The sequence below is a fragment of the Lissotriton helveticus genome, chromosome 3_1 (genome assembly GCF_964261635.1).
Source record: "Lissotriton helveticus chromosome 3_1, aLisHel1.1, whole genome shotgun sequence".
In the NCBI taxonomy this organism is placed as follows: Eukaryota; Metazoa; Chordata; class Amphibia; order Caudata; family Salamandridae; genus Lissotriton; species Lissotriton helveticus.
In genome coordinates, this window is record NC_136061.1 from 361,677,012 (window position 1) to 361,703,878 (window position 26,867).

Here is a 26,867-nt window from a genome sequence, read left to right on the forward strand (position 1 = left end):
CAATAGAAGTGGGCTAAAGGTATATTTATATTCTGGAAAAAAGACTGCCCCATTCCGATTAAAACGATGCAAGAAATGTATAAAATCTTCTTGATTTATCTGAAAATTAACATGCAGATAATTTGTCTCGGAACCCACGTAATGGTATTCCATAAAAATTATCTAATGATGAATAAATGTTAATTTGTGTGCTGACATTAAAATACTATGTAACTGTAAACAAGTAGACGGACCTCATAAATAGTAGTGGACGGCAGTGGGATGCTGTCAGCAGAGGCTTGAAATGAACGCCTCTGCCATAAGTCAAATGCTGAATATGTCCTTATGCAGTTTGGCAGAATCTGTATAACCTCTCAGCTCAGGAATTTGCTAAATACACTGGAAATTGTTTCTTCTTTCTTCCCTCTGGTTCTTCCCTAAGTGCTTCTACTGTGCCTTTGGTAATGGTAGCAGAGGTGGATAAACAAGCTTGTCACAATTCCAAATTACTTACAACTGAGTGTCTTATATATTTCGAATTTGTTATGATTATAACGTAATTTTCTTTCATTCACTAGTCTTACTTAATTCTTAATGACTCTGAATAAAAAGATTTGAATTAAAAAGATTTAGAGTGATGAAAACGCCAAAGCCCCTCTATAGTACACCATGCTAAACTCCTTTTTTGAAGGAGAATATCATTTTTAAATGTCTATTTTACCTTTGATTGAGGAAATGTTTATCATGCCCGAGTGGATTTTTGATTTGCTTTGGTAGTAGTGTTCTTGTTGCCTTGAATTGCTGCCAGTGATACCTTGCTCAATGGCTCCATATGATCACAGCAGGCACATTCTGCTTATCCAGGCAGGTAATATGAGTTGCATGTGTTAGAAGCCTTTGGCATGTCAACTGAAAAGAGACCCTATGCTAACCGGGTCTGTCTGCAGCTCTTGCTGCTGCCCTTGATGTATCAGTGTGTGCTCCTTCAGAGTACATTATGCCATTGCCGTGGTACCTTTGCCTGACTACTGTAGCTGTTCTGGTTATTAAAAGCTCTTTCCCCGAGGACAGCTCTGCTCCGCCACTGCATAGATAGTTTATAATAACCAGTAAAGGAAGAGGCAGGACGACTATAATGATGTTGAATCCAGCCATTCGGGTAGAATGTTCGAATTTAATGGAAGAAACCAAAACATTGGAAGGTTGGAGCAAAATACCAATACCAGCCTCTGGAATGTTGAAAGCTCCTCTGAGAGAGATTATTGTGGCCATACAACACAGTTTTGTTACAATATGGTCTTCAATGGAGCTTCCAACATTCCAGAGTTCTTATTAAACCGTCTCCCAACTGTTTAAAGTTAGTTAATACCCTCTTTAGTGGGCATTAACCTCTGTTAATTGCACAGCAGGCGATTATAAACCTGTGGCTAGAAAAATCATGAGGAGAAATTAGCCACGGCTAACCATTTAACTGAACCATCTAAATGATGAAAGTGCTACTACCACTGTTGCAGGTATACTCTATCTCCAACCAATTTCCTTTGAAAACTTTATCTCTAATAAATCTAGCTTATTTTCAACCAATGTAAATGACTTGGTGAGGACATTTTATTGTGCCGGATGAAAGGCCTGGCTCTCTGAAACTGCTGTCTACCTAGGCCTGTTCAGTCTACCTGTAACCACTACACACCAGCGCCCATCAACTAATCAATAGACCTGCGGTAAATTACCTGTACCCATTGTCTTGCCATTCAAAAAATACAGAAAACTTAAATCCCCCACCACATTACTTCCTATTAAACTATTTTTTTAAACCAATTAAAAACAACAAGCAAATAGTTGGATGGTGGAGCTTTTTCTCCCGTCATCCATTTCACATTCACAAATTTGCTACAGATTTACAAATTCACAGCACTCTGATTGGCTGCCCTTCACAGGGATTTTTTTTGCTGCAACGACCATTACCCCACACGATGCACCGAGCAACATGTTGGTAAAAATAAAAAGAATATGGGCATAAGAGAGCAATGAGCCTACCCTGACACCCAAGCCAATTAAAATAAATAATAATACAATTATTCTTATTGCCAGATTTGAGAATCAGTGCCAAATGTGCTAATTCTGCCCTCGGTGCCTCTTCAGAAATATGGCATAGGATTTGTGAATTGTAAAACACATTTAACAAATTCAACTCACTATAGCTGCGGTTGGACAACAGCAACATGTGGGATTCGCTTGTGGCACGGATTTGGCAAGGCTTTGCGGCCAAACCCTCTATACACTGCGAAAGGCTGGGTCCTGCAGTCACCCTCACTCAGTACGTCCACGTGGCTGGATGTATTACATGATTTTAAAAAACTGAAGTTCCCTGAAAAAAAATATAAAAGTGAAGTTATGGTAACTTTGGTTACTGAAATTTTTAAGTGAATTTCAGAGATATTGTTTTTAACATGCATTACGGTATTTGAACAAAAAAAGTCTGCTGTTTGTTTGTAAATATTTCATTACCTCCGCACGTGCCATACCTGTTCCGTGTGTGTGAGGGAAGCTTGCACTACCTCTGCACATGCAGTACCTGTTTTGTGAGTTCAGAAGAGTTCACTGCTGTTTTATTAACCATCGCTGTCCTGTGGAGAAGAGCAGTGTGTGTCTGGGTGTGGGTGTTTGCACTCCAGGCCTGGGTCCACGATTCAGGATCTGGGAGGCATACAAAGAAAGCTGAGTGGGCTATGTAGATAAGTGAGTACAAATCTGGGTTTTTGGAGATCTGTTTAGACTCCTAGATGACATCATCTGTTGAATACAGGCATGTATATGAATTAAAAGTAAGGTATCTTTTGCAATGTTAAATCTAGTGGGTACAACCTGTGGCTGTGCCCAGCGCCCATTTTTCTGTCTTTGATTTTAAACTACCTTTTTATTGGAGCTTGCATTCTTTGTCTATAACTGTAGGGTGTTCTAACATACCGGGCTGCTCATTTGTTGATGGGTGAGGAGGATCAGCTTTCCTCCTCACTGAACTCTCATTTATCCTCACAGTAGGCTATTTAGAAGGTTTTGTGGGGCCCTGGTGAAAGACTACTTGCGGGTTCTCATTCTTCATACTCTAACAAAATATTTTCTAGCATCTATATCAAAAGTTTCATTTTAATAGATATTGCATTGTCACACTTCAAAAGTTGAGAGTATTTAAATAAACTTTTACCAAGGGTTAGGAATTGTCTTTGGGTACTTTTGAAAGAATGAATGCTAAACAGAGCTTTTTGACAACAGTGTGGGTAAGTAACAATGATCAAAATAAGAAATGTTTTATAGTTAAGGGGAGACCAGCTCCCTACTTATGAGTATTGGAGAAAACTGTTAAATGTTGTATTTTAATGCATAGTGGATCAGTAACATTGCTTAATTGGCTCCACGACCGCACACCAGACAGCCACACGGCCCACAAGGACGCAACCCACAGACATCATCAACTCATCAGAACAGCCAAGAGATCTTCCTTCAAAGCCCGCCTAGACAACAATGCACACAACAGCAAAGAGCTTTTCAGCATAGTGAAGGAACTCTCCAACCCCAGCTACAACACCAATGACATCCCGCTTTCGCAAGATCTGTGCGACTCACTGGCCACCTTCTTCCACTGCAAGATCACTGACATCCACTACACCTTCAACACCTCGACCGCCCCGACTATGGCACCCTCCACCCCGAACGCCACCTGCACCAACCAGCTGACCTCCTGGTCCCACGTCAATGACGACGAGACCTGCAAGGTCATGAACTCCATCCACTATGGATCACAGTCAGACCCCTGCCCACACCACGAATTCAACAAAGCAGACGCTACCATCGCCCCCCAACTACGGAAGGTCATCAACATCTCCTTCGACACAGCGACATTCCTGGAAATACATCCCTCATCGCCGCCACAGACGACATCAGGCGCCAACTAGACAACGGCGAAACTTCTGCCCTCATCCTCCTGGGCCTGTCGGCCGCCTTCGACACAGTCTTCCACCGCACACTAAAGACACGCCTCCAAGAAGCCGGAATCCAGGAGAAGGCCCGGGACTGGACCACGTCCTTTCTCTCCGGCAGAACCCAGAGATTCTGCCTCCCACCCTTCCGATCCGAAGCCACCGACATCATCTGCGGCGTACCCCAGGGTTCATCCCTCAGCCCGACCCTGTTCAACATCTACATCAGAGGTCTTCAAACTTTTTTAGGTTGAGCCCCCCCAGCTGAATTTTTTTGATGTTGGGCCCCCCACCAACTGTCAGAAATTTCTGGAATCTGGTACACTATATAATCGACCGCCATCCGCATATCCCAGGCCATATTTGGCAAATAACTGATTGAACCTACTACATCCACAACCACTTAGAAACATTAGCTCAAAACTTTACTGCTTGAAGTTTAACAATGGGCATTGTACATCTCAGTAGAAAATAAAAATTACAATGTTGTTCAGGATATTAATCCTTGCACATAATGTTCATATCGTTAGATTTCTGAAACCATTTCTATAGATTTTATTAAAAAGGAGAAAGAAAGTGAGATCATCGGTTCCTTGCTATATAGATCACAATGGAGTACACCAGTTTCATGGTTCAGGGAGTTCCAAACTTTCCCTTCCTGGAGGTTTAGGTGCCTTATTATTGCATGTTGTTCGGTATTCTGCAGCTTTTTCTACAAATGGATGCTTTTATCTAGCCTGCTTACCCTGATTCCTCAATCTTTCCACCCATGTTCTGCTGCTGTGCGTGGGCTACTAAAAACTCAGCTGCCGCTGCTCACCCTAAGCCTGGTCTGTTGATGTTAAGTTTGGGTTATGCTAGCTTGCTCTCCGTGGCCTTTCTGCCCTACATTGCTGTAAAGAGGAACTGGACTACAGTGGACAACATAGTCAAGATTATCTCACTGAGCTCCAATGCTGACTGGGTGTACTTTTCTAAATAACTGAAAAAGCATGCTCCTAACCCTGCCTGTTACCACTGTCCAGGAGCTCCAGCTTGCCCTATCTTTTTAGTTGGGTACACCTTCATGCTTGATAGGAAATCTGAGACTCACACGCCCCTAACATTATTGAAAAGCTATACCTCCAAATGCACATTCCTCTGGAAGAACAAATACAGCAGTGCTACCAGGAAATTTTGACTCTCTAGCTTTATCTAAAAGCAGAAGTTCTGTTGAACAAACAGGGCTTATCAGCATTGCAAGAAGAATAACTTTGTGAGTGAACCTCAACCTAGTTTATCACAAAAAAGGAGATGTCTTATCTCATGGTAGGAAGCAAGATGTCACTACTTAAATGTCTTAAATGTATCGCTTGTGGAGCTCCTTACTGACCAGCCTTTCTTAATTACTACAACGGATAATGCACGTTGAAGTAAAGGTTGCACTCCACTCCTGATTGAATCTACATACATCCAAGTGCTCAACGCCTGTGACCAACTAGTAGTGGACCCGCTCTCCCTCAGTAGGCCTGGCTACTCCATTTCCAGGCCTTACTCTGCTACCTTCATATAGTGTCTTCTGCTGCTTCCAATGGGACCATGAAGGGCAGTTACTACGAGGGCTGCAATCAGTTTTTGCCCTGTCAGGCCTCCAGCTGTACTACCAGCATCTGGAGTATAAACATCCAACAGGCATAGGTGCTTTGGTGATGGACAGGTTATACACAATTTTAAATACCTCATTGAAAAGATGGGTTGGCAGTCACCATTGTCCTCGGCTAAAATTACTTGGGTGTGCATGTTGCACAGCTGTTGGGCATACCTCTTAGATCTGCTTGGAGGGCGAATGCCAGAACACCGGAACTTTGACCCCAGTGCCAATACATGAAGAGACATCACTTGGCCTTTGACAAAGTGACATCACGTCTTTGCTACTCAACTAAACGGCTATCATTTTATCAACCTCAGAAATATGTTTGGCTGAGTGGACCTACAGGGAATCGTACGTGTGACCACAGGATCAAAGACATTTCTGAGAAAAAGAATGGCACAGCTGTCAGAAAAATACACAAAAGTACATTTTCATCATGTAACTGCGCTAAGACAGCGGCACCTTTTCAGTCACGGTTCTGAAAAACACGGACATAATTAGTAAAAGAATACACAAACTTGTTCAATGGCGGCAGTTAAAATCTAGTGAGCACCTGAGCATTTTCATCCACTGGGCTCTGATCTGTATTTACAGATTTCTATATCTCACCCATTTGATCGGTAGAGGTGAGGCACAGAATAACTAATTTTACTTTTTACTTCAATAGAAATCAGGCAGGCTCTCTGTGTGTATGCACATGTGCAGTTTTTTGTGGTCGTTTACAGTGACCATAGACACTGAAGAGTACTCCAGTTCTTGCTGGTAGGGATAGTGCACCAAGTTGTTCGTCTGTGTCCAAAGCTGAGGGCGGCGCATTGCTCGTGTATTGTTGTCAAGAGCCAAGGCATAGGGGTTCCGACTGCCATAACTGCCACCATGTGCAGCCCACTGGAGAAGCCGCAGATCATCTGCCACATCCAGAAGTCACTTAACTACACTGTCTTTGATTGCAAGTGTCTGCCGCACAGAGCCTGTTTTGTTTGTTTGGGCAACTACCCGCGGGGCACCGGCGTACTACAGATCTACGAAATCCAGCACGGAGAGGTGCAGCTGCTGAGCGAGCTAGAAAAAGCCCAAGCCCATCAAATGTGGAACATTTGGTGCTTCAGCGCTACAGCATCGGTATCTTGCTACAGGAGATTTTGATGAAAACCTCAATGTGTGGTATTTGGAAGAAGCAGAAATCCCAGTTTACGGTGAAGGAGCACCAGAAATTGTTACTGGGAGCAGAGATGAACTGTCAAGGTATGGGATACTAGACAAAAAGGTATACCAGTCGCCAACATGGAACCTGGAGAAGGAGAAACTAAGAGACACTGTTGGACTGTAGCATTCGGACATGCATGCAATCAACAAGAACGTGCTGTCTGTGCAGGATATGACAATGGTGATATTAAGCTGTTTGATCTAAGAACCAGGTCTCTTCGGTGGAAAACTAACATTAGGAATGGGGTTTGCAGTGTCAAGTTCGACAGGAAGGATATAATAATGAATAAACTGGTGGCCACTTCATTGGAAGGGAAGTTTCATGTTTTTGACATGAGAACCCAGCATCCCAAAAAAGGTTTTGCTTCTCTTGCAGAAAAGGCTCACAAATACACAGTTTGGCAAGTTCGCCACCTGCCACAGAACAGAGCTATATTTTTGACAACAGGAGGAGCTGGGAGTCTGCATCTTTGGAAGTATGAGTATCCCTCTCAGCGGACGCAGAAAGATTCTGAAGGCGTGGAGGAGGGGGTCGCAGGATCCGTCGCTCTTCTGCAGAATGTAACCTTGTCCACACAGCCCATTGCTAGCATTGACTGGAGCCCGGACAAACAAGGGCTGTATGTCGGCATGACCAGACCGTGCGAGGCTTCATAGTGACTAAACTTAATAAAGTCTAAGGCAGATTGACGTCCAAAGAAAGCGCCACCAAAGACTGGAATGTATCCAAGGATTCTTATATTTTTATTTTAAGTAGCTGTATATGAAATGCTGGTTAATTTTAAACGGAACTACATATGTACATACCTCCGTTAAAAGTTGGACGTTAAAGAGACCTTGTTTGATAAAGAACTTGCTGCCTAGAGGAAGCACCATAAGCAGGAAACATGTTTTCCTTTGATCCTTTTCAAATGTATATTTCGGGCAAACTTTTACAGATGTTTGTAATTGTGCGGAAGAGGGCACCTTTTCTTACCGTGCGGAATTGCTGTCATGCCCTATGCAGCCAATGTGCCCTACAGGCAGAGGCACAACTAGGGCCAAATTTCGGGTGGGTGGGGGGGCTATGATAAAAATTCGGGGGGAGGGACGGGGGGGCTTATTATTCCATCAACAGGCAGAGTGGAGAGGCAGGGGCTCTAAGAAGCCGTGAAAAAAGAACAAAGGCTTCATTAAGAAGCAATTGGTCTTTAAAACACCTGTGAAGTACTCGGTGCGGCTGTGTGTTTCGGGAAGCTGTCTCATCCCAGGCTGCCACACAAGAGGGGTGGGAGAGTGGGTTGAAGCACTTTGACCTTAATGGGCGTTGCGCGCCTGCCTGCAGACAGCAGATAACACTTTTCTTTAAATTCCATGAGTATGGCACGTCGCAAATGTACTTGCGACATGGGACGGTGAGATTTTGAGGTGGAGCACGCGCCCCACAGATTGAAGAACTCTGATCTACATGGACCCCCTCCACATGTGGCCCTCCAGGATGACCTGAACATCATCTCCTACGCAGACAACACCCAACTCATCCTCTCCCTCACCAAGGACCCGCACACCGCCAAAAGCAACCTCCACGAGGGAATGAAGGCCGTCGCCGAGTGGATGAGGAGCAGCCACCTAAAACTGAACTCAGACAAGACGGAGATCCTCATCCTCTGCCCCACCCCCTCCGCCTGGGACGACTCCTGGTGGCCGACCACACTGGGAACAGCACCAAAACCCACGGACCACGCGCCCAACCTAGGATTCATCCTCGACTCCTCCCTCTCCATGTCGAAGCAGGTCAACGCCGTCTCCTCCTCCTGCTACAACACCCTCCGCATGCTTCGCAGGATCTACAAGTGGATCCCGACTGAAACAAGAAGAACGGTGACCCAAGCAGCAGGCTGGACTACGGAAACGCATTCTACGCAGGAATCCCAACCAAACACATAAGACGGCTGCAGCACATCCAAAACGCCTCCGCCCGCCTGATCCTCAACATCCCGCAGTGCGGCCACATCACCTCCCACCTAAGAGGCCTGCACTGGCTCCCCGTCAAAAGAGGATCACCTTCAAGCTCCTCACCCACGCACACAAAGCACTCCTCAACACCGGCCCAGCCTACCTGAACAACAGACTCAACTTCTACACCCAGCCCGCCAACTCCGCTCCACCAGCCTTGCCCTCGCCGCCATCCCACGAACGACCTCCGGCGGCATAGCCTGCTCCTTCCTCACCGCCAAGACCTGGAACACCCTCCCCACCCATCTGCGGCAGACCCAAGACATGCTCACCTTCAGAAGGCTCCTCAAGACCTGGCTCTTCGAGCAGTAGCAGCCCCCCTCCCCTCAGCGCCTTGAGACCCTCACGGGTAAGTAGTGTGCTTTACAAGTTTGCTGATTGATTAAATTACAACAGGATTTAAACCTAATTTTACATGTAACTTGTAGTTTCTCTTTAATATTAATGACAAGGCATAGTGCATTTAAAGCACTTGCGGCAGTGGCAGTGGCAGTGATCAGCACATTGTGGGGTATGAGGAAAAGGTGCAAAAGAGAATGGTTTTGAAATGCACTTAGAAATTGGATGTTTTTATAACTGGTTGTTATTTATGAAAGTAGCAATAAGCTCGGATTGTTTCAGCCACATACTGAGCGACAATATAATTTAAATATTCCCTGACATGTGCTTGACTATGACCCAGAACTATCAGCTTTTCAGCGACACCACATGTAATAATTCCGTGCCACTAATCATTAATTAGTATATTTGGATTTTTATAGTGTTCTCTGCACCGCGTGTTGAGACTTTAAAGCACTTTCCAAGTTGGCTTCTAGGTAGGACCCCATCTTACGGGGCATGGATGTGGATGGTTGTTGGTTGTGGTGTTATCTTGAGTGCACAGTTTTCATTTTGTGCGTGTGTGCCCTGAGAGTGTGCTTATTTGCCACAGCAGCATGTAAACATGCTCGACACATAATGCAGTAAACAAAAGGGAGTGTGAGTGTCATTCAAGGTGATCTGTGTAGCGTTAAGAAGTGCCCAAGTCTTTGTTGGCAATCTGCATACCATTGACCTTGACATTTATTATTCTTCTTCTTTATGGGGGCGATATCTAAGATGTCCCTAACAGGACAAGAGAAGGTGCCATCTAAAGGGAAATTGTTTAGAGCCAGACCCCCCGTCACAATATTAATTAGCCCACCCCCTGAAAGCACTGTTGGACCACCAATAAATCACTTTATGGAGTCTGCTAAGTTATTCGCTATTGGGATCCATGAATACCTACGTTATGATAGGATCCTGATCGGTGGACACCCTCTTGCTCCTCCAGCAGACCTCTTCCTACTCAGGAGTAGTATAAGTACCAAATCCATGGAGGCACATCTATGCTAAGGTCAGATAATTACTGTACATCGTGGCAAAATCCAGCTTGATGGCGAGAACTCCACTATTGCATTCAGACAGTGCTGGAAATAGAAACATTTAATCTGGGATGCCATAAATTAGGGGTCAAGGAATAGCAGCAAAACAGGGTCAGAGTTGTGAGTGGCTTAGTCATGTCAACAAGGACAAACGCGTCTGTAAGTCTAATCTGGCTTACTGAATTGGTCATTTTAAAACATTTTATGGGGTTAAGGCACCTGCTGCAGAGGTGTTTGTATTCCCAGCAATTATGAGGGGATTATAATGGAAAGGTAACTCTGGGGTTAATGCACTTGCTGAATGAATATATGTGTTTTGTTTAGTCACAGTTGTAGCATAGAGAGTTAAATGTGCCTGCTGCACAGCACAATGTAACCTACAGATCACCGATTTGTATTTTATATCGTTCATTTGGGTTACTGTGTTTGTAACTGGGATCTTTTTGTAACTTGCAACTCATAAATTACAATCCTTCTAATATAACACGGTGAGCTCCAAACTGACATCAAGGAGCTGCGTGCAAACTGCAAGGCATATTTATTATTTTCAAGCCTTCAAACGTTTAAGGTTGCAAAAAGGGCTCCTTTAGGACTTAGGTTGGTAATAAAGGCTCCTTTAGGACTTAGGTTGGTAATAAAGTCTGATTAGTATAGGCAACCACTGCATTGCATTTTAAATCCTTTTTTTGTGTTTTTCAGCACCAAGCACTCTTAAAGTATAATGCCTATCAATATGTAACTCCCACACCATGTAACCCTCATTGTCTTATGAAATATTTCCTTTACAATGATTTGGGCTCTTGTATGATGTGTGTATTGGGATGTCTAGCACTATAAAATAAAGATAAGGAATTGGTAAGTTCTATTGAAATCTTTATTAGTGTTATTACTCATACAGATACATCTGACATTCTTACAGTGCGTGCATATCTTACATGTAGGGGTTGAACAAAGTTTAAAACCCACCTCCAAATCATCGTTCTTGTTAAGCACTCATGAAGTAATAAGAAGCCTAGGTCTTTATTTACCTGCGTTGCATTGGCATCTTGGAGTTTAGCTCCTAGCTAGGATCAGACTCCATCAAAAGGATGGCTGTTGGCACTTTAAGAGAGCCCTTTCTATTGAGCCTGGCTTAAAGTGAAAGGGGTGAATCCCACTTTAAGGTTGCTGTTCCAAACGGAAAGCAGACACAGGGCTGCTGAATTTGTCCCGATATTGGCAAATTGCAGCATATCAGCATAAGGACCAGTACAGACACCACTCAATAATAGCTGCCAGATATGGGATCTGGATGGATAACCCTCATGTTCACACAACAAACATATGCCTAAAATGAGCCTAACTTCACCCCTCACATCAGGACAGCGCTTCTCACGCAGTTTGCAGCCCTAACTTCACCCCTCACATCAGGACAGCGCTTCTCACGCAGTTTGCAGTTTTCCTTTCAGGCAGGTTTTCCCTTAAGATCCAGCAAGGATCTTTCCGTGAAGTCTGTTATATGCCTTAGACTTCCAACAGGAGGCCAGCACACACAAGCCCTTGAAGATTTCCTTCCCAAGCAGGATACCACAGCAGGGCAAAACGAGTAAGTTGTTTTCCTCCACCATAGACAGAAGTAGCAACTGCAGGTCAACCCCACACAGCAAAGTGGAGGTACTCCTCCTTACATTTCTCCAGCTCTTCTTCTTGGCAGGGTCCTCGTGTTCCTGGAAGTAATCTAAAGTCCCGGGGTTTTAGGTCTAATACTTATACCCCAAAAATATCTTTGTTTTCTTTGTGGCCAGGGTCTCTGAACCCTATCCAAACAAGTCCTGCCCTCACTGGTGTGCAGCATGACCACAGGGGGTGGAGACAGCATTGTACAAAAGGAGACACAGCCTATTCAGGTGTACTCACAACTTCTCTTACTACTCTAAATGCAGACCAGGTCTATTGAGGCCTGCGATGAGTTCACCCAGGCAAGGCAGGGCACACCTCAATCCCCTACCCCCCACCCCGAGTAACTGTCTAGAGTGAATGCACATCTCCGCTCCTGTCACTCACATACCAGATGCTGAATACACAAACAGCCAGAGGCACACAGAATGGTAAAGTAAGAACATGCCTACTTTTTCAAAGTGTCATTTTCAAACGCAGGATTTAAAAGCCACCTTCACCAAAAAGTGCGTTAATAAATTCTGAGTTCAAAGTCTCTAAACCTAATTTTCCTATCTTGTCCCTATTGCAAGTTACACATGTAAAAATGTTATGGTGCAACTCCAATGATAAGCCTATAGGACAGATAGCCTTTAAACAGGGAAAAATTAATTACACAGTATTTCACTATCCGGACATGTCACACACACTAGTACATGTCCTACCTTTCACATACACTTCACCCTGCTCATCAAGGTACATTCGAACTAGCTTAGGGGTGCCTTGTATGTAAGGAAAGGGATGTTTTGAGACTGACAAGTGGGTGCACTTGCCAGGACAACATGGCAGTACACAACTGTGCACACAGACACTACAGTGGTAGGTCTGCGATATCTTTACAGGGCTACTCGTGTGGGCGGCACAACCAGTGCTGCAAGCCCACTAGTTTAATTTGATTTACAGGACCTAGTACACACCGTACACTTTAGTAGGGACTTGCCAGTAAATCAAATATGCCAATCATGGATAGCCAATTTTAATGACAATTTATACAGAGAGCATATGCACTTTAGCACTGAATAGCAGTGGTAAAGTGCCCAGAATACTATAGCCAACAAAAACAGGGTCAGAAAAATAGGAGGCAAAAGGCAAAAAGTTTGGGGATGACCTGTCAAAGGGCCAGGTCTAACACAAACTATACAATGACAGACCATTCTATACATTGATGGGCCATACCATACCACACGGTTGGAAATGTTGCCCTTTCTGCAGGGTCACCACAGATTTGTTTGTCCTTTGGTGAACAGTATTTTGTTGGCTATGGAACTCTGTGCACTTTACCCCTGCTAACCAAGAGTAAGTTGCTTGTGCTCCTTTTTTCAACACTGATGAAATTGGTATACACCTGACTGGCAAATTTAACTTTTCTATATGTCCCTAGTATATGGTACCAAGACGTAACCGGGGGGTGTAAGTTAAATGCCATAATTGAACTGCAGCATCCATTGTGCCTTCCATTGTAGTGACAGTGTAAACATCACTGCAGGTCTGCCACCAGTAGCCTGACTGTGAAGGTTTCAACTGCAAATTCGATCTGTTAAAATTACCCTCCTTGACAGGCCTAAAACCTCCTTTTAAATATTTATAAGTAACACATAGGTAGGTATTATTAGCCTTAAGGCGGCATGCATGATATTCAAAAGTAGGACATGTAAAAGTTAAATGTTAAACATGTCCTTACAGTGAAATAGCCCTAAAAGCTATTCTCACTGTAGCAGGGTTTTCTGTTTCAGAGGAAAGCACTGGGATGTAATATTTATTCAACTAATAAAAACTAATACTATAGATTGGTAATTGGAATAGCTAGAAAAATAATTAAAACAACTGTTTTAATCGTAAAAATTCAATTCAATGGTTGTCAGATTTATGATCAATATTAGGGAAAAGTTCATTTTTGAAGGTTACTCTTGAACTGCCTGAAGACTCTCAAAGCTAAATGTGTTTTTCTGTCTCCCACTTCGGCCAGCCAGTGATTAGCATTTAAATAGGCATAAGTGAGTTGTGAACTTACTCCCAGAGGCAAACAATAGACTGATCTTAAATGGGCAGAGATAACCCACCTGAATCTGACAGAATATTCAGGGGGAAGTTAGAAGGATTCTCTTTGACTGTAAAGTGTCATGTCTTACTTGTATGTCATATCTTGATTGACAGATCTGGTGGGCTATTTCATATGACATTTGGGGCACACTTCAAAGAGTCCTGCCCTGTCCCAGGGACATGTTACTTGACACTTTGGCAGTGCCCTTTTCTGTCACCCCAGCCAGTCAGATTGCATCACAGTGGACCTCTTCTGTACATCATAGTCTGCTCCTGCTGAAGTGTCTAGATCTGCCTGACAGGTCTGCTAGGGTTTTACATATGACCTTTGAGGCACTCTTCAAAGCAGAGAAACAGAATGCCAAAACACTTGTATCAAATTGCTGGTTGCTGAAAACTCAACTCTTGTCCTACCAGTCTGCTGTCTCTTGAGTTTGTTACAGGGCCTCCCTAAAACGGGATTTTAGTGTTTGATGTAGGAGTACATTAGGTTCACTTCACACATACAACTTAGCCCTCAGATACCAAGTTTGGTGCTGTTGAAGTCTTCCTAAATTGGTAGGGTTAGCCCCAGGAACCTTTACTCCAATGGTTAGAGCATCCACAGGGGTCTTTTCCACTCACTAGCTCATGACGGGCATAAATGTGGCATCTCCAGTAACCCACTCCAGAACACTTTCTTGACCGGAAGAAGATCAGAAGAAGACTGCACCTGCTGTCTGCAACCTGAGAAATGGCATGGAGAACTGGACCAGCTCTTGTACCCAAGACAAAGATGTAGACTCCTAGGGTCATAAGGCTGACCCCCTGTTAAAGCTTAAGGGATAATTTGGACTTTAAGGACTAAGGTCAGAAGTTAAAATATTTGTCCAGGACGTACCTAGTTAGTGTAACCGACTCTTGTTCTATCGTTAAAGGTGGCAAAATGTGCCTAGGCCATGTTCTGCAGTGACCATTGAATATCATTGGCACCTTATGCTTCTTGGCAGTATTTCTACTTAAAACTATAAACATTCAAATCTCTGGTTCTCCTTATTAGATATTTGTCTTTATGGTGTACTTTTCTTTATTAAACTGTACTCTATTTTTCTAATTCATTTTGGGATTTGTTTGGTTTTGCATTTCAACCTTTTTGCTGTTTTAGTACTGCATAAATACTTTACACATTGACTCTGAGTTAAGCCTGTCTACTCTGTGCCATAGCTACCAGTGGGATTTTATTTAAGAGAGGTACTTACCCCTCTCAATTAATAACTCAATTTCGTAGACGTGTCCAGGGCTACTGGAATTATATGATTATGTGGCCACTGTGTTTTCCCATAATTATGGATTTGCTGCATTTGAAACACAATCCATCATCTGCTGTGGGCAGTGGGCAGTCTTTGCGCTTCAAATGCAGGTGCTGAGTGGGGCACCTACCAGTAGGGGCAAAGACTCCCTTTTCGCCAATGTAACGGGGCAATACCTCTAGGGCCGGGGTGGATGCAGGGTCTTGATGCCTTGGGATAAATGACAACACGCCACATTTAGGTGGATTTAGGTCTATGCAGCCGGATTCTGGACTAAGCAGCCTTGGCATTAGGCATGGGGACATTTAATAGCACTGGCCGCTTTCTATTGAGCAGTGTTTTGGGCACCGGCACTCACTATGTTACAAATTAAGCAACGCTGCCACCTCTCTGCAGCCCTAGTGTTAGCTACATCCTCGGGGACCATGTTTGACTGTAGGACACATGCCTACTTTAGGACACATTTAGACATCAAGACTTCATATTAAAGTGTTTATTGAAAGTGATTGTGCGCTTCCGTAAACCAGCCCCCTCCACTCCCACCTCGCCCCAAACCCTTCTCTCTCTGATGAGCAAATTGAATGAAATCTCCTGCCGTCCCTGGACAGTTAAACTCATTACAGCCCATGCGTTCCCTGCCAACAGGAAAGGGACGTGTTTTGCTTTTACAGCAAGATGGAGAAAATACAAATGTGTGCGTGCAGTGGAGTGTGTAGTGTACTGTGGTGATGAGGGTGGGGTGAGAGAGGAATGCTGTGCTTGCCTCAGAGCCACCATCTCTCCCCCACCGCAGCAGCAGCAGTGATAACAGACCCAAATCCCTGTAAATTCCTCAAATAATCCGCAACCGTTGTCTTGATCGAGTCCCGGTTGGGCCCAATACCGCTTTGTTGGTTTCTGGCAAGGCGCACCAAGGTTTGTTTGTGGAAGGCAATTCAGTAGATAAGAGACACACTAAAAATGTGTTACAAAGTCGTGAGTACTTTTGAATTAGCTGGGAGATTTCACTGTGGCTTCGAACCAGTGCTTAATTTGAGCCGGTGGTTTCCGGTGTTCAGCACTGGCACTTAATTGTCAGCAGTAGCTCTAGTGACAGTCCAGTACATGGTGGTGCTGTCTTTTTAAGTTTGAGATGAGCACAACCAGTGTATGTAATAAGTCAAAATACTTAAATTGTCTAAACTGTATCACTTGTAGGAGTTTGATGGTATGTAGTTGAGTTGGTGCAGTCATTGGCAGCACTGGCAGAGACAACGTGTGCTGCAGGCTGCTGTGACCTCCAAAAAAGGGCCCTAGCACTAACATTTTTTATAACCTAAGCACTGCTTAGGGCTATCTTCTGAGGGAGACAGGAAGCATGAGGTTAGCAAGTTCCTTCAGGCTGGAGAAGTGTTGGTAATGGACGTAGATTCATAGAAATAGCAGGGGTAGTGGAAGTGACACCACACACCTTTAAACGCAGTTCCCCCACTTAAAAATTCTCAGGATTGACATTTCTGATGATGTAAAAAAACTGAACCAATTTCACCCCGTAACAAAAACAAAGGGCCTGATACACAAAGGGAAATAGACATTCATATATGTGTATGCATGTTTCCTTAATTTTACTCAAAGTAACTCTCTGCTTTTCCTAGTCACCATTTCCTCCTGCAAGTGTATTCATAAGCTTAAAGTTACAAGTAACAACCACATTTTATGTTCCGCTAAGTTGGCGAATATGTCTACCACCGTATCTTAGACCTTTGCCACAGTGATTGGGACCCTTTGCCACCAAGGTAGAGATGTCTTATGGGAATGTGTAGGGAACATTATTAAGGTTTATTATTCTTTAACAAGAATAATACATTTTTTAATGGATGATATAAATGTAGATTCATTTAAAAATGTTATTATTAACCAGGAACTAATAACAGAAATCATTACAGCACATCAACTCAACAAATTAAATGTGCATTAAACACTCAATTCATTTAATATAGTAATTATATGTCTACATGTTAATTTTGAAACCATGATTTTAACAAAATGCTCACCCTTACTAACGGTTTTATTTATTTGAGTAAACTGGCTTATAACTTATGTATTTATTTTAAAAATGTTTTAATGTTTTGAAAATGTAAACTTTGAATGTCTTTTTTTAAATTAAGTTTATTAATGCTTTATAAATAACAATTGTAATAATTACATATACTTTTTTTAAATCACTTAAACATATATGTTTTAATGTTGTACTAATTCAATCAGTTTAGCATGAGTACCTAAGGGGCCTCATTGATTTCTTTGGGAGTGTGCTGTAGTACCAGTTGTTGGCCTTGTGTGGTGCATGACTTACTCAAAGGCAGGACTGGGGAGCATTTACACCTGTTTTGACACGTTTAGACCTGTAGTAATTTTAGAAGTTCATTTTGTGAACTGAAATGTTCTTACTGTTTTGTTGGGTGTGCGTTTTGTATTAGCATGTTCCTCCCGAATTCCTCCTTAAATTTTGCTAACTTCTTAATGCCTACTTCTTAGGGTGAGGTTTGAATAAGGGCGCAGTGTTCTTGTGACTGATGTTTGCCTTATCGGTGATGCAGGCTTTGGCGGAGCCTGACTGTTCCCAAAAGGTATCTATGGACAAGGACTCTTGAGAAAAGAGCTTTCTTGTAATGTTTCGCATATTACAGAAACAAGGTCAGGGGATCAGGACCAGATAATCCTGTACATTAAAATGCCCTTTGCCATGGAAGCAGATGTTTTCTCTGCAGGTTCAATATTGCACTGTATGGTAGATTTTGTATAGCGCCTCCTACCTCTGATGAGATTTCATAGTAACTCCAGGCAGACCGGTAAAAGATGTCTTGGGTCGCAGTGCATGGTTGCTACACTATGGATTTATTGACTGACCTATGTCAGCAGAGTTTTGGTTTTGTCAGAGAGGTTCAGAGGGGTGCTCAACATCTGTCTTGTTGTACCTCATCATGGACTAAAGTAGGAAAGTGTAAGAGAGCTACGCTTGCAATCTGCGTATACAGGTAGCAAATTCAAAGGTAATACGGACTGCTTTCCCTATTGCCTGAGGACTCAGTACTAGGACTGTAATGGTTAAACAGTGATCACGAAGCCTCTTCATTCCTCCAGTGGTAGCTGTGGCTAAGCAGTTGAGGCCTATTGATGGAAAGTGGTGAGAGGTCGGTACCAGACACAATAAAGCAATAACCAGTATATATCTTCAGTCAAAGGTATTAACTTTTAAAAGGAGATTCTCTTTAACCACGCATTAGATTAGTAGTTCATCCAAACGAAAAACCACAAAGAAAACCTCAGAGCCCCAACCCTTTCACATATAGAGAATTGGGAAAATGTGCTTTATTTAGTTTCTTTAGGACAGTTCCCATTGTAGAACAGCTTGATGACTCGCTTGGGCTTTCTTGTTGCCTCAGACTCACGAGTGGAGAAATGAGCCACAATACCATAAAAAAGTTATTTCTTGAATCCTCTGTACTGTGGTCAAACCTTTCTGATGGTTTTCAGGTCTTAGAACGTTTGCTAAGTTATAGCTAGGACAAGCCAATGACTCTTTATTTCTGGTCCTAGAAGTCACATTTAGGATTTCCCAGAGTACCTGATGGGGTAGGGTGAAGTCTGGCAAATCAATTTTAGGTGCTGGGATCAGTGGTCACTAAAACAGCCTCACTTCTGTTTCCTGACAGTCAAGTTCTGTGTATTACCTTCTTTATTGGTGTCCGCTTCATCATGTACCATGTAGTTAACATTAGGTACTCCTGAAAAAAAGGGCCTGCAAATTTGTTCTTGTCCTTTACAACTAGGTTTTTCTTCTGCTCAGGGGACTCCTCCTTTCACTGCAGTTCCTTGATTTAGGTTGGTATCTGCAGGGGAGGGAAAGGACCTCAGTTGTTGGAAGTTTGTGCAGCTCCATTGTTTCTGAACAATGTTTTTGCTTCGTATATAGGTGCTAGACCTTATCACCACCCAGAAATATGTTTATGGTACACCGCAGTGCAAAATGCAGAGTTGGGGCAGGTAGAGGGGTGAGGGGAAGAAATCACATGCCTATGTCGACATCCACCCATTTGGCGAACTTCTGATGTGGAGGTGTACAATTGAGGTCTCATCATGGGGAGATATGTTGTACATATAATATTCTATGGCCATGGTGATGTTTTGCAGGGTTACTCCACCCCAGACTGAGTTGCTAATATTGGGCAAAGAATTCTGGTTCAATGGTGTAGGGGAGAGGGAGTCCACAGGACTAGGTCCCCTTCCTTTGCTCACCGCCACATTCCTCTAGGCTGCTTGGCTATCCTCTGGTTGGGAAGCAGCTCCGTGAATCTTGGAAGGCCGGTCAAGCTGGTCCTAGACTTGCACCTGTCTCCTTTCAACATGCGCACCACTCTGTAGCACACTCTGGGGGTTTGGTCACCTTCGCTTTGGTCCTCAAATTGTTTTAGGGTTTTTTCTTCTGATAATAAAAGCAGGGTTTTCGGAGTAAGGTTGAGTATTGCTTAAGTTATCTTGTGGAGCTGAAGCCCTGATTTTGGAGCCGGGCTGAGTCTTTCTGTAATACACTCTTCTTCCTAGGACAGCTTGTGTCTTTTTTATTTCCTATTATCGCGTGTGAGTGTTCCTTAAGAGACATCTGTGTAAGTTTAGAAGCATACATCATTGAGTGTACTTTTGTTATTGTTTATGTAAATTAGGAGAAATAAGAGCAATTAGCAGGTTCTTAAGATATAAATAGCAATTTTCTTATTAGCACTTTTCATGCAGCCAGGAGAGCCCTGGAGTCTTGTCAAGTACTGACAGGCCTTGTGCAGCAACAAGGAAAGGAGTACAGAGTTGAGGCGGGGTGGCCAGTGTGGGCTGGAACATGTTTGAATCTTCTTTAAATCTTTCTTGTGTCTCTCGTTCTCGGCTTAGGTTTGACACTGAGCTTGCCCAGGCAAATGAAGAGGTGCAGAGGGAGAAGATCCAGAGAGAGAAACTGAGCAGGGAGAAGGATATGCTCACATCCGAGGTTTTCAACCTCAGACAGCAGCTGGAGGTAAGTAGGGTCTGTCGGACTAGTTCTCTCTGAAGTAATATCTTCCAGGTTATGCCTGCCAGCTCGCATTACAGCTTTTAGACTCTTATCAAGGAGCCCAGATCACCTCATCCTGTCTCATTGAAGAACCATTATGTGTGCACAGGTTTGCTGCAGAATCCTTAGCGTCTTTCAGGCCAGTTTGATGGGCTGGGTGAGCCGAAGTGTATTTGTGTTCATGCATTTTAATAAACGTTCTCAAGGGAACTGTAAAGAGATAGTAATAATGGTAAAAACATAGCAATGAATGAATTGCAGAGTTGCAACAAAAATTGTAAACATTGGGAAATGTGGCTTTGAAAAACAATGGAGAATGAGAAGCAAATCAGGTTAACACCTAACCAGAGTAAGCTATAAATAGAGGTCAATTCCCTTAGTTTGAAGCATTGAAAGAAAGTGATCTAATGTTGATTAAGTACATATTGGTACAGAAACAGATAGAGTAAACCTTGACAAAGAGCAAACACTTCAAGAGAGTATATTGTAACCAGGTCAGATGAATACATTTGAGCAAGTCTTTGATTGTGGTGTAAGTTTGTGATTGTGGTGCAAAGAAATTGGAACTTTGACAGCAAGATCAGCGAAAAAAGGAAGCCTAAAGTATCGGAAATAGAGGTTCCGTTCAAGACAAAACGCTGACTAAAATGACATGCTGAAGGGAAGAGAGTTTTGTTTGCATAAAAGGTTAATAAACATTTAACTACAAGTGCGTGAAGTAGAAAACAAGATAACAAAGAGTCAAATACAAGGGCAAGACTTAGTGAAGAAGACAGAGGAAGAAAGGAAGTACAAAAAGACTCAGTGGAAGTGCCTGGACAGGTCAGTGGGTGAAGTGCAGAAAAGACCAAAATTGGTGTAATACTAGTATTAAGAGGAAGGGATTTGGAAAACATTCACAAGTTGATAGCAGATAGATTAGAAAAGTTACTGTAAAAACTTGAGAGGACGAAAGTTTATAAAGATATGAGTCATTGGCATGAAATTAAGCCCAAAGGGGAAGTATTAGCTGCCAGGGAAGTGGTATTCATTGAGACTAAGAAGACCAAGAACCAACCCCTTTGGGATTCCAGAGCAGGTGATGAGCATTAATGTCCTCGTCAAGAAACAGAGAAACAGAGCTCAGAGAAACATAGAAAGTAGACCAGGAATGAACAGAACCAAAACTGTCTACAACACGTTGAATACAATAGGAACATTTAAAATGTAATAGTAAGATCAAGCATCCGAAATACGGGTAGAAACCGAATTAGAATCTGGATTCATAGATATTTGTGAATGAATGAAATGCTTCTGATATTTGCATAGGAAGAAAAGAATATGTATTTGCATAAATATATGGATCAGGCAATGTTTTTTTCAGATGGGTCAGGGCTGAAAGGAGGTCAGACCAGAGAGCACGGGAGAAATGACAGAAAGTGGGGAAGCTGGAAAGCAGCAAGAGCTGAATAATACAGGTCTAAAGGCACAGCACTACAGTTGTTACATTTAATAAACCGATTTACGCAGCCTTAGTTATAACAACGTGGAGAGAAAAGGCCAAAGTCAAGAAATAGAAGTGATAAAGGAGGAGGAAGCAAATGAAGAGTAGGAGTGTCAGTGTTCTAGAGGTGAAGTAGGTTACCCAATCACAAGAGAATGTTCCAAAGCAGGATAAGAAATGAATTGAGTAGGAGATTGAGAATTGATAGTAAAGCTATGTTGCATTCTCTAAGCAAGAGTATTTGATATAATGATGATCAGCTAAATAGACAAGATGAGAAGAAGAATGCGGTTTCTCTAGGTTCTGTTTGCATTACAGAAGATTGGCGAAGTGAATGCTGAGAAAGAAAGAGTCACGGTTGGGTGGGTTTATGAGAAGTTTTAAAGATGGAAGAAGTAGATGAAGGTAGCTGGGAAGGAATATTCTGTGGGTTAGTTGAAGATCGGGTATGAAGAGAAGAAAGATGCAAATAAAATTATAGAAGCAAGGATGCATGTCTTAGAAGCTCTATTGTAGAGGACTCCAGGTCTCTACTCATGATGGGCGGTCCACTGTGAACGAAGACCTTAAATATAGAGCTCCAAATTCCTATAGCCAGTCAAAGATCTTATGCAGTGTCTAAATCTTAGGTGGATTTTTAAACTTTTACTATTGATATCAGCACTTTGTGCATTACAGAAACTTAACAAATAATGAATAGAAATGCACTTGCAAAAATATGTAGGAAAACAAAGTGCTAGTAAAAGATGAGGAAAAACTAGCAAAGGCGCACTTTATAAAACTCTTTTTGCAAACTTCAAGTTGTAAATGAAATAGTCATAACCAATTGCATGTTTGTTTATATCTCATAAATATAAATAATGTCATAAAGAGAGAAAAATAAAGTGAACTGATACACAATAACAATTGCAAACAAAATATGTATTGCATTCTCCCTAAATTCCACACCTTCCATTTTACCAGAATAGAGTGAAACAAAGCATGGTCTAATTGTGCCGAATATTAGAATACTACTTGGGAGAAAATATTTAGAATAGCAGAGGTTGTTTTTCAGCATGTGTTAGTAAAGTGACATTTTGAAGTAAGGTATAAGGCGTGCAGTGAGAGCGAGGGAAAGGGTAAGTGATACACTCCATAACTGTGCCTTGCACTTACTAACCATTTAACACATTCTGGTGACTCTCCTCCATCATGTGACGCACAGGACAAAGACTCAGAAATCCAGGCACTTACTCAGAAGGTGGAGCAAGTGGAGGTCGAGCTACAGGATGCCTCGTCGCAGGAGTCCAAAGATGAGGCCTCCCATGCCAAGGTGAAGAAGCAGCTTCGAGACCTCGAGGCAAAGGTCAAGGACCAGGAAGAGGAGCTGGATGAGCAGGCGGGCAGCATCCAGATGCTGGAGCAGGTATGGATAAGTAGGGTCGGGAACTGGTGGCAATGGGGTGACAGGCAGTACTCAGATAGAGGACAACAACAGTGAGGGTCAAGAAGCTGAAAGCAAAGGGATAGTGTAAATATTTTAGGGATATCTGTGCCTGGAGCAAGAGATGGCAAATAATAGCGTTCAGATTTAAAGGATTTTGGAGGATGACAGCTGGGCTGAGGGACAGTGAAGCAGATTGGATGTAATGTTCGAGCTCAGGTATTGGAGCAAGATGAGCAAGGTTGGTGTAAGGAAAGCAGATGTGGCCGATGACTGGGAAATAATGTAGTATAGGAAGACCATTGTCCAGTGAAGCTAATGCCTGAGGGTGGTGGAGTTGAAGTATAGGGGTGGCTGTTGATGCTTGATGTAGAGTGTGGCAGAGGACAACATTTAGCCAGGACAGTTGTGAATGCTGATGGTTAGGTAGGTGGAGTGGTTGAGACAGAGGTAAGGAGAGAGGGTGAGGCAGAGGGATGGTAAATCCAAACGCTAAAAAATAAGTTTATCAATGACATTTGATGAAGGGATCCAAGTCCGAGACATTGGGTTAATGGAAGTGGTGCAGGCAGGGGGTTTGGGCTTTAGAGAATCGTTAAAATTGATGACTTATACATTTGGAATTGAGTGACTGTGGGCAGGTTGCAACACAAGTATTGATAGCAAAGATAGAGGAAAGTAGAGCGTGGGCAAGAGTTGCATCGGGACTGTGAGGTGGCTTTTCTGGAGTTCTCCCGCCTCACAATTGGGAAAAGACAACCAGAGTGCTTGTAGAGAGCAAGAGTTTTGAGAGGATGTAGTTGGTGTTTTTGCCTGCAAGGGATTTTGGTACGGTAAACAGAGAAAGCAGTAACTGCCACTTCTCGTTTTAATGCCTTTGAGCAAGACGTTGAAGAGTAGGTGCGCAGTGATATGATCGATGATGATAGTACAGCCAGTGAATTTAATAATATACAGTCTTGCAGTCTAATGAAATTTCAATATGTGTGTCCAATAAGTGGTACATTTGAGGAGTGTGGGAAGATGTAGGTAACGGCATTGCTGGACCCATAAAGGACTAGCGTTGAAAAAAGGCATGATGGGGGAGGTGGTACTGGACAAGAGACCACATGTAAATAGGAAGGAAAAAAGGCTTGCAAATCTTTCCCCACAGTTTATTCAAGTAGGTCACCAACAACAAAACCCTTGCTTGCTGTGATAATCTGAAAGACTCCATTTCACCAAATACCTGCCTACGGGCTTTGACCAGGGTGTAATAACAATCCACCGTTAAACGTCTAGTACCTTTAATACATGCGTTCACAATAAGTAAGTTGTGCCAACTATTGTTTTATTACTTTTCGCAATAAACAGATGAAACCTATGACATAACTTATCGCAATTAACCAATAAATCCTATTGTGTTTACCAGTGGCTTGACAACAAAACCAACACAGGCTTACTGACGTGGGCATGTGCTCGCAAACGCCATGCATATAGTTATGAAATTACAAGCATTTACAAAATTAAAGTTGGAAAAGCAATATAAAACCTTCTTAAAATAGCCTAAGGATTATCGCAATGAAAATCTTCTACCCCCAGGGTTTGTCACAGGGAACATTGAACTCCAGAACCCTTCCCTTCTACAGTAATCTGCGAGATTTCTTGTTACAAAATACCTGTCTACAGCCTGTAACACGGCGTAGTAACAATCCACTGTTAAAGGCCTTTTGGCTTCAACAAATGTTTTCGCAGTAAATAAACCCAAGCGTACTGCTTTGGTTATAGCTTTTTAAGATTTTAGTAGAGTAATAACCTACCCTGGAATGCCTATTAACCTTTACATATAATTTTCACAATAAACAAATCAGATCCAAAATGAACCCCTGATGTTATTATAACTTTTCATAATAAACTGTTCTAGCTCATAGCATTGGCTGTTGGCTCATCTGCATAACCAACAAAGCCCTGCTGTAGTGAGCATAAACTTTCACACATGGCAACCTGCGAAGAACAAACACCATCATTATCTTGAAGTTGTTTAATAGCATCTTGCCATTTGTGTGACCTTAAAAGGCAAGCTGTATCTCTCACTGTAGCATGCGTTTGAACTCACATTAGCTTTGTTTGGTGAAGAGCCTGGCTCAAGCAGCTGCATAAACAAATGATCACAGCTACTTGTAGGGTAAGCACTCTTTCAGTGGAAGCACACGGCTCTTGACAAATCAAAAGCTGTACTCCGATGAACCAGAGCTACACTCTCCTGAAAGCTCTGTTTTTTGAACGCATAAGATCTGGTGACCACTGCGCTGATGAGCCAGGCCTAAAAAGGACAGAAATTATTTTAGTTCCTTTCAAAGTAATAGCAAATACCAAAACTGGAGAGCAATCACTGTGAAATCCCAGCAACCCACTTCTTTTGCTAGTTTTTTAATTACAGCAAAAAGGATCACCAGAGTTCACAGGCTCAAACTGGTACGTCAGTCGTCCTAACTATGTAGCTTGAAAGCAGCATTTAGGTCTGATATTCATCCCTGCACCAAAGTATCTGCCTGAGAGCCAGCCATTTACGGTTTGGGTGTCTGATTATTCCTAGATTTTTTTTGCTTTACTTGTGGAGGTTTTTTTTTCTGGTTCCCAAAAAAGATAACCAGCCAAGTATACGGATTGTCATGGTCTAACCGCGAGCACGTTCATAAGAGCCAGTCCTCCGTTTCTAAACCATTTCACTTCGTGCTGCCATTGCTTATCTGGCGATCTGCTAGCTCAATGCTTTCTAGCATCGCTCCAAAAGATATAACAATGAAGCGCATGAAGCTTATTGGGTAGCTCACCTAATGTCTCTTATAGTTACTCCCTGATATTTTGTTCAGAAATCAGGGTATTCTGGCCAACAAATAGACCTTAGAAATTTCAAAGTTTTACAATTGAAACACTCTCCTGCTACTGTCAAGATTAAAAATGACCAGCACTGCATCAGACCACCTGAATTGTGCTCGGAGTGACAAACAGAAAAGGTCAACTAACACCCAGCATATATATAATTTAAGCTAAAAAGCTGAGCCAGTCAAACAAACCCAACCACTCAGCACCCTGGGCGAAGCACCCTCCTGCGAAGACTTCGCCTCTTTCTTTATCCAAAAAACAGACAACATAAAGAACGATCTCCTCATTGACGTAAGTCTCTACCCCAAACCGCTCTGCACAGCGCACACTGAACTAAAAAACCATGCTACATGGTCATCCTTTGCCACCTACTCGGAAGAAGAAATTGGTAGACTGCTCAGAACTGTGAAACCAGCCAACCACCTCACGGACCCCCTTCCTGCCAGCGCGGTCAAAGATCTGACCCCGTCGCTCCTCCCACTCTGGACTAAAATCATCAACAGCTCACTTCAACAAGGGACCATCCCAGACTCTCTCAAAGTTGGGCAAGTCACACCTCTACTAAAGAAACCTACAGCCGACCCCTCTGATCTAAATAATTACCGCCCCATTACCAATATTCCGACTCTTGCCAAACTGCTGGAAAAATGCGCACAAACTCAACTGACCAGACACATTAATCAGTTTGACCTACTCAATCCTCATCAATCAGGCTTCAGAGCAGACCACAGTACAGAAACGGCTATGATTCACATAATTGACGACGCCCTCCAAATCCTGGATCAAAACGATACCTGCCTCC

General features: G+C 42.8%; 1 protein-coding gene and 1 pseudogene across 19 annotated transcripts in view; both read left to right on the plus strand.

The window, feature by feature from the left end:
• The window catches only part of MYO18A (myosin XVIIIA), an 864,705-nt gene that overhangs the window by 626,262 nt on the left and 211,576 nt on the right, over positions 1-26,867 (plus strand). For all 19 annotated transcript variants that reach the window (XM_078680070.1, XM_078680063.1, XM_078680078.1 and 16 more), the window contains 2 exons: positions 20,135-20,258; positions 22,982-23,182. In XM_078680070.1, the coding sequence (XP_078536196.1) occupies positions 20,135-20,258; positions 22,982-23,182 (325 nt within the window). The remainder of the gene's footprint in view (positions 1-20,134; positions 20,259-22,981; positions 23,183-26,867) is intronic.
• Positions 6,463-7,472, plus strand: LOC144822474 (dynein axonemal assembly factor 10 pseudogene; annotated as a pseudogene).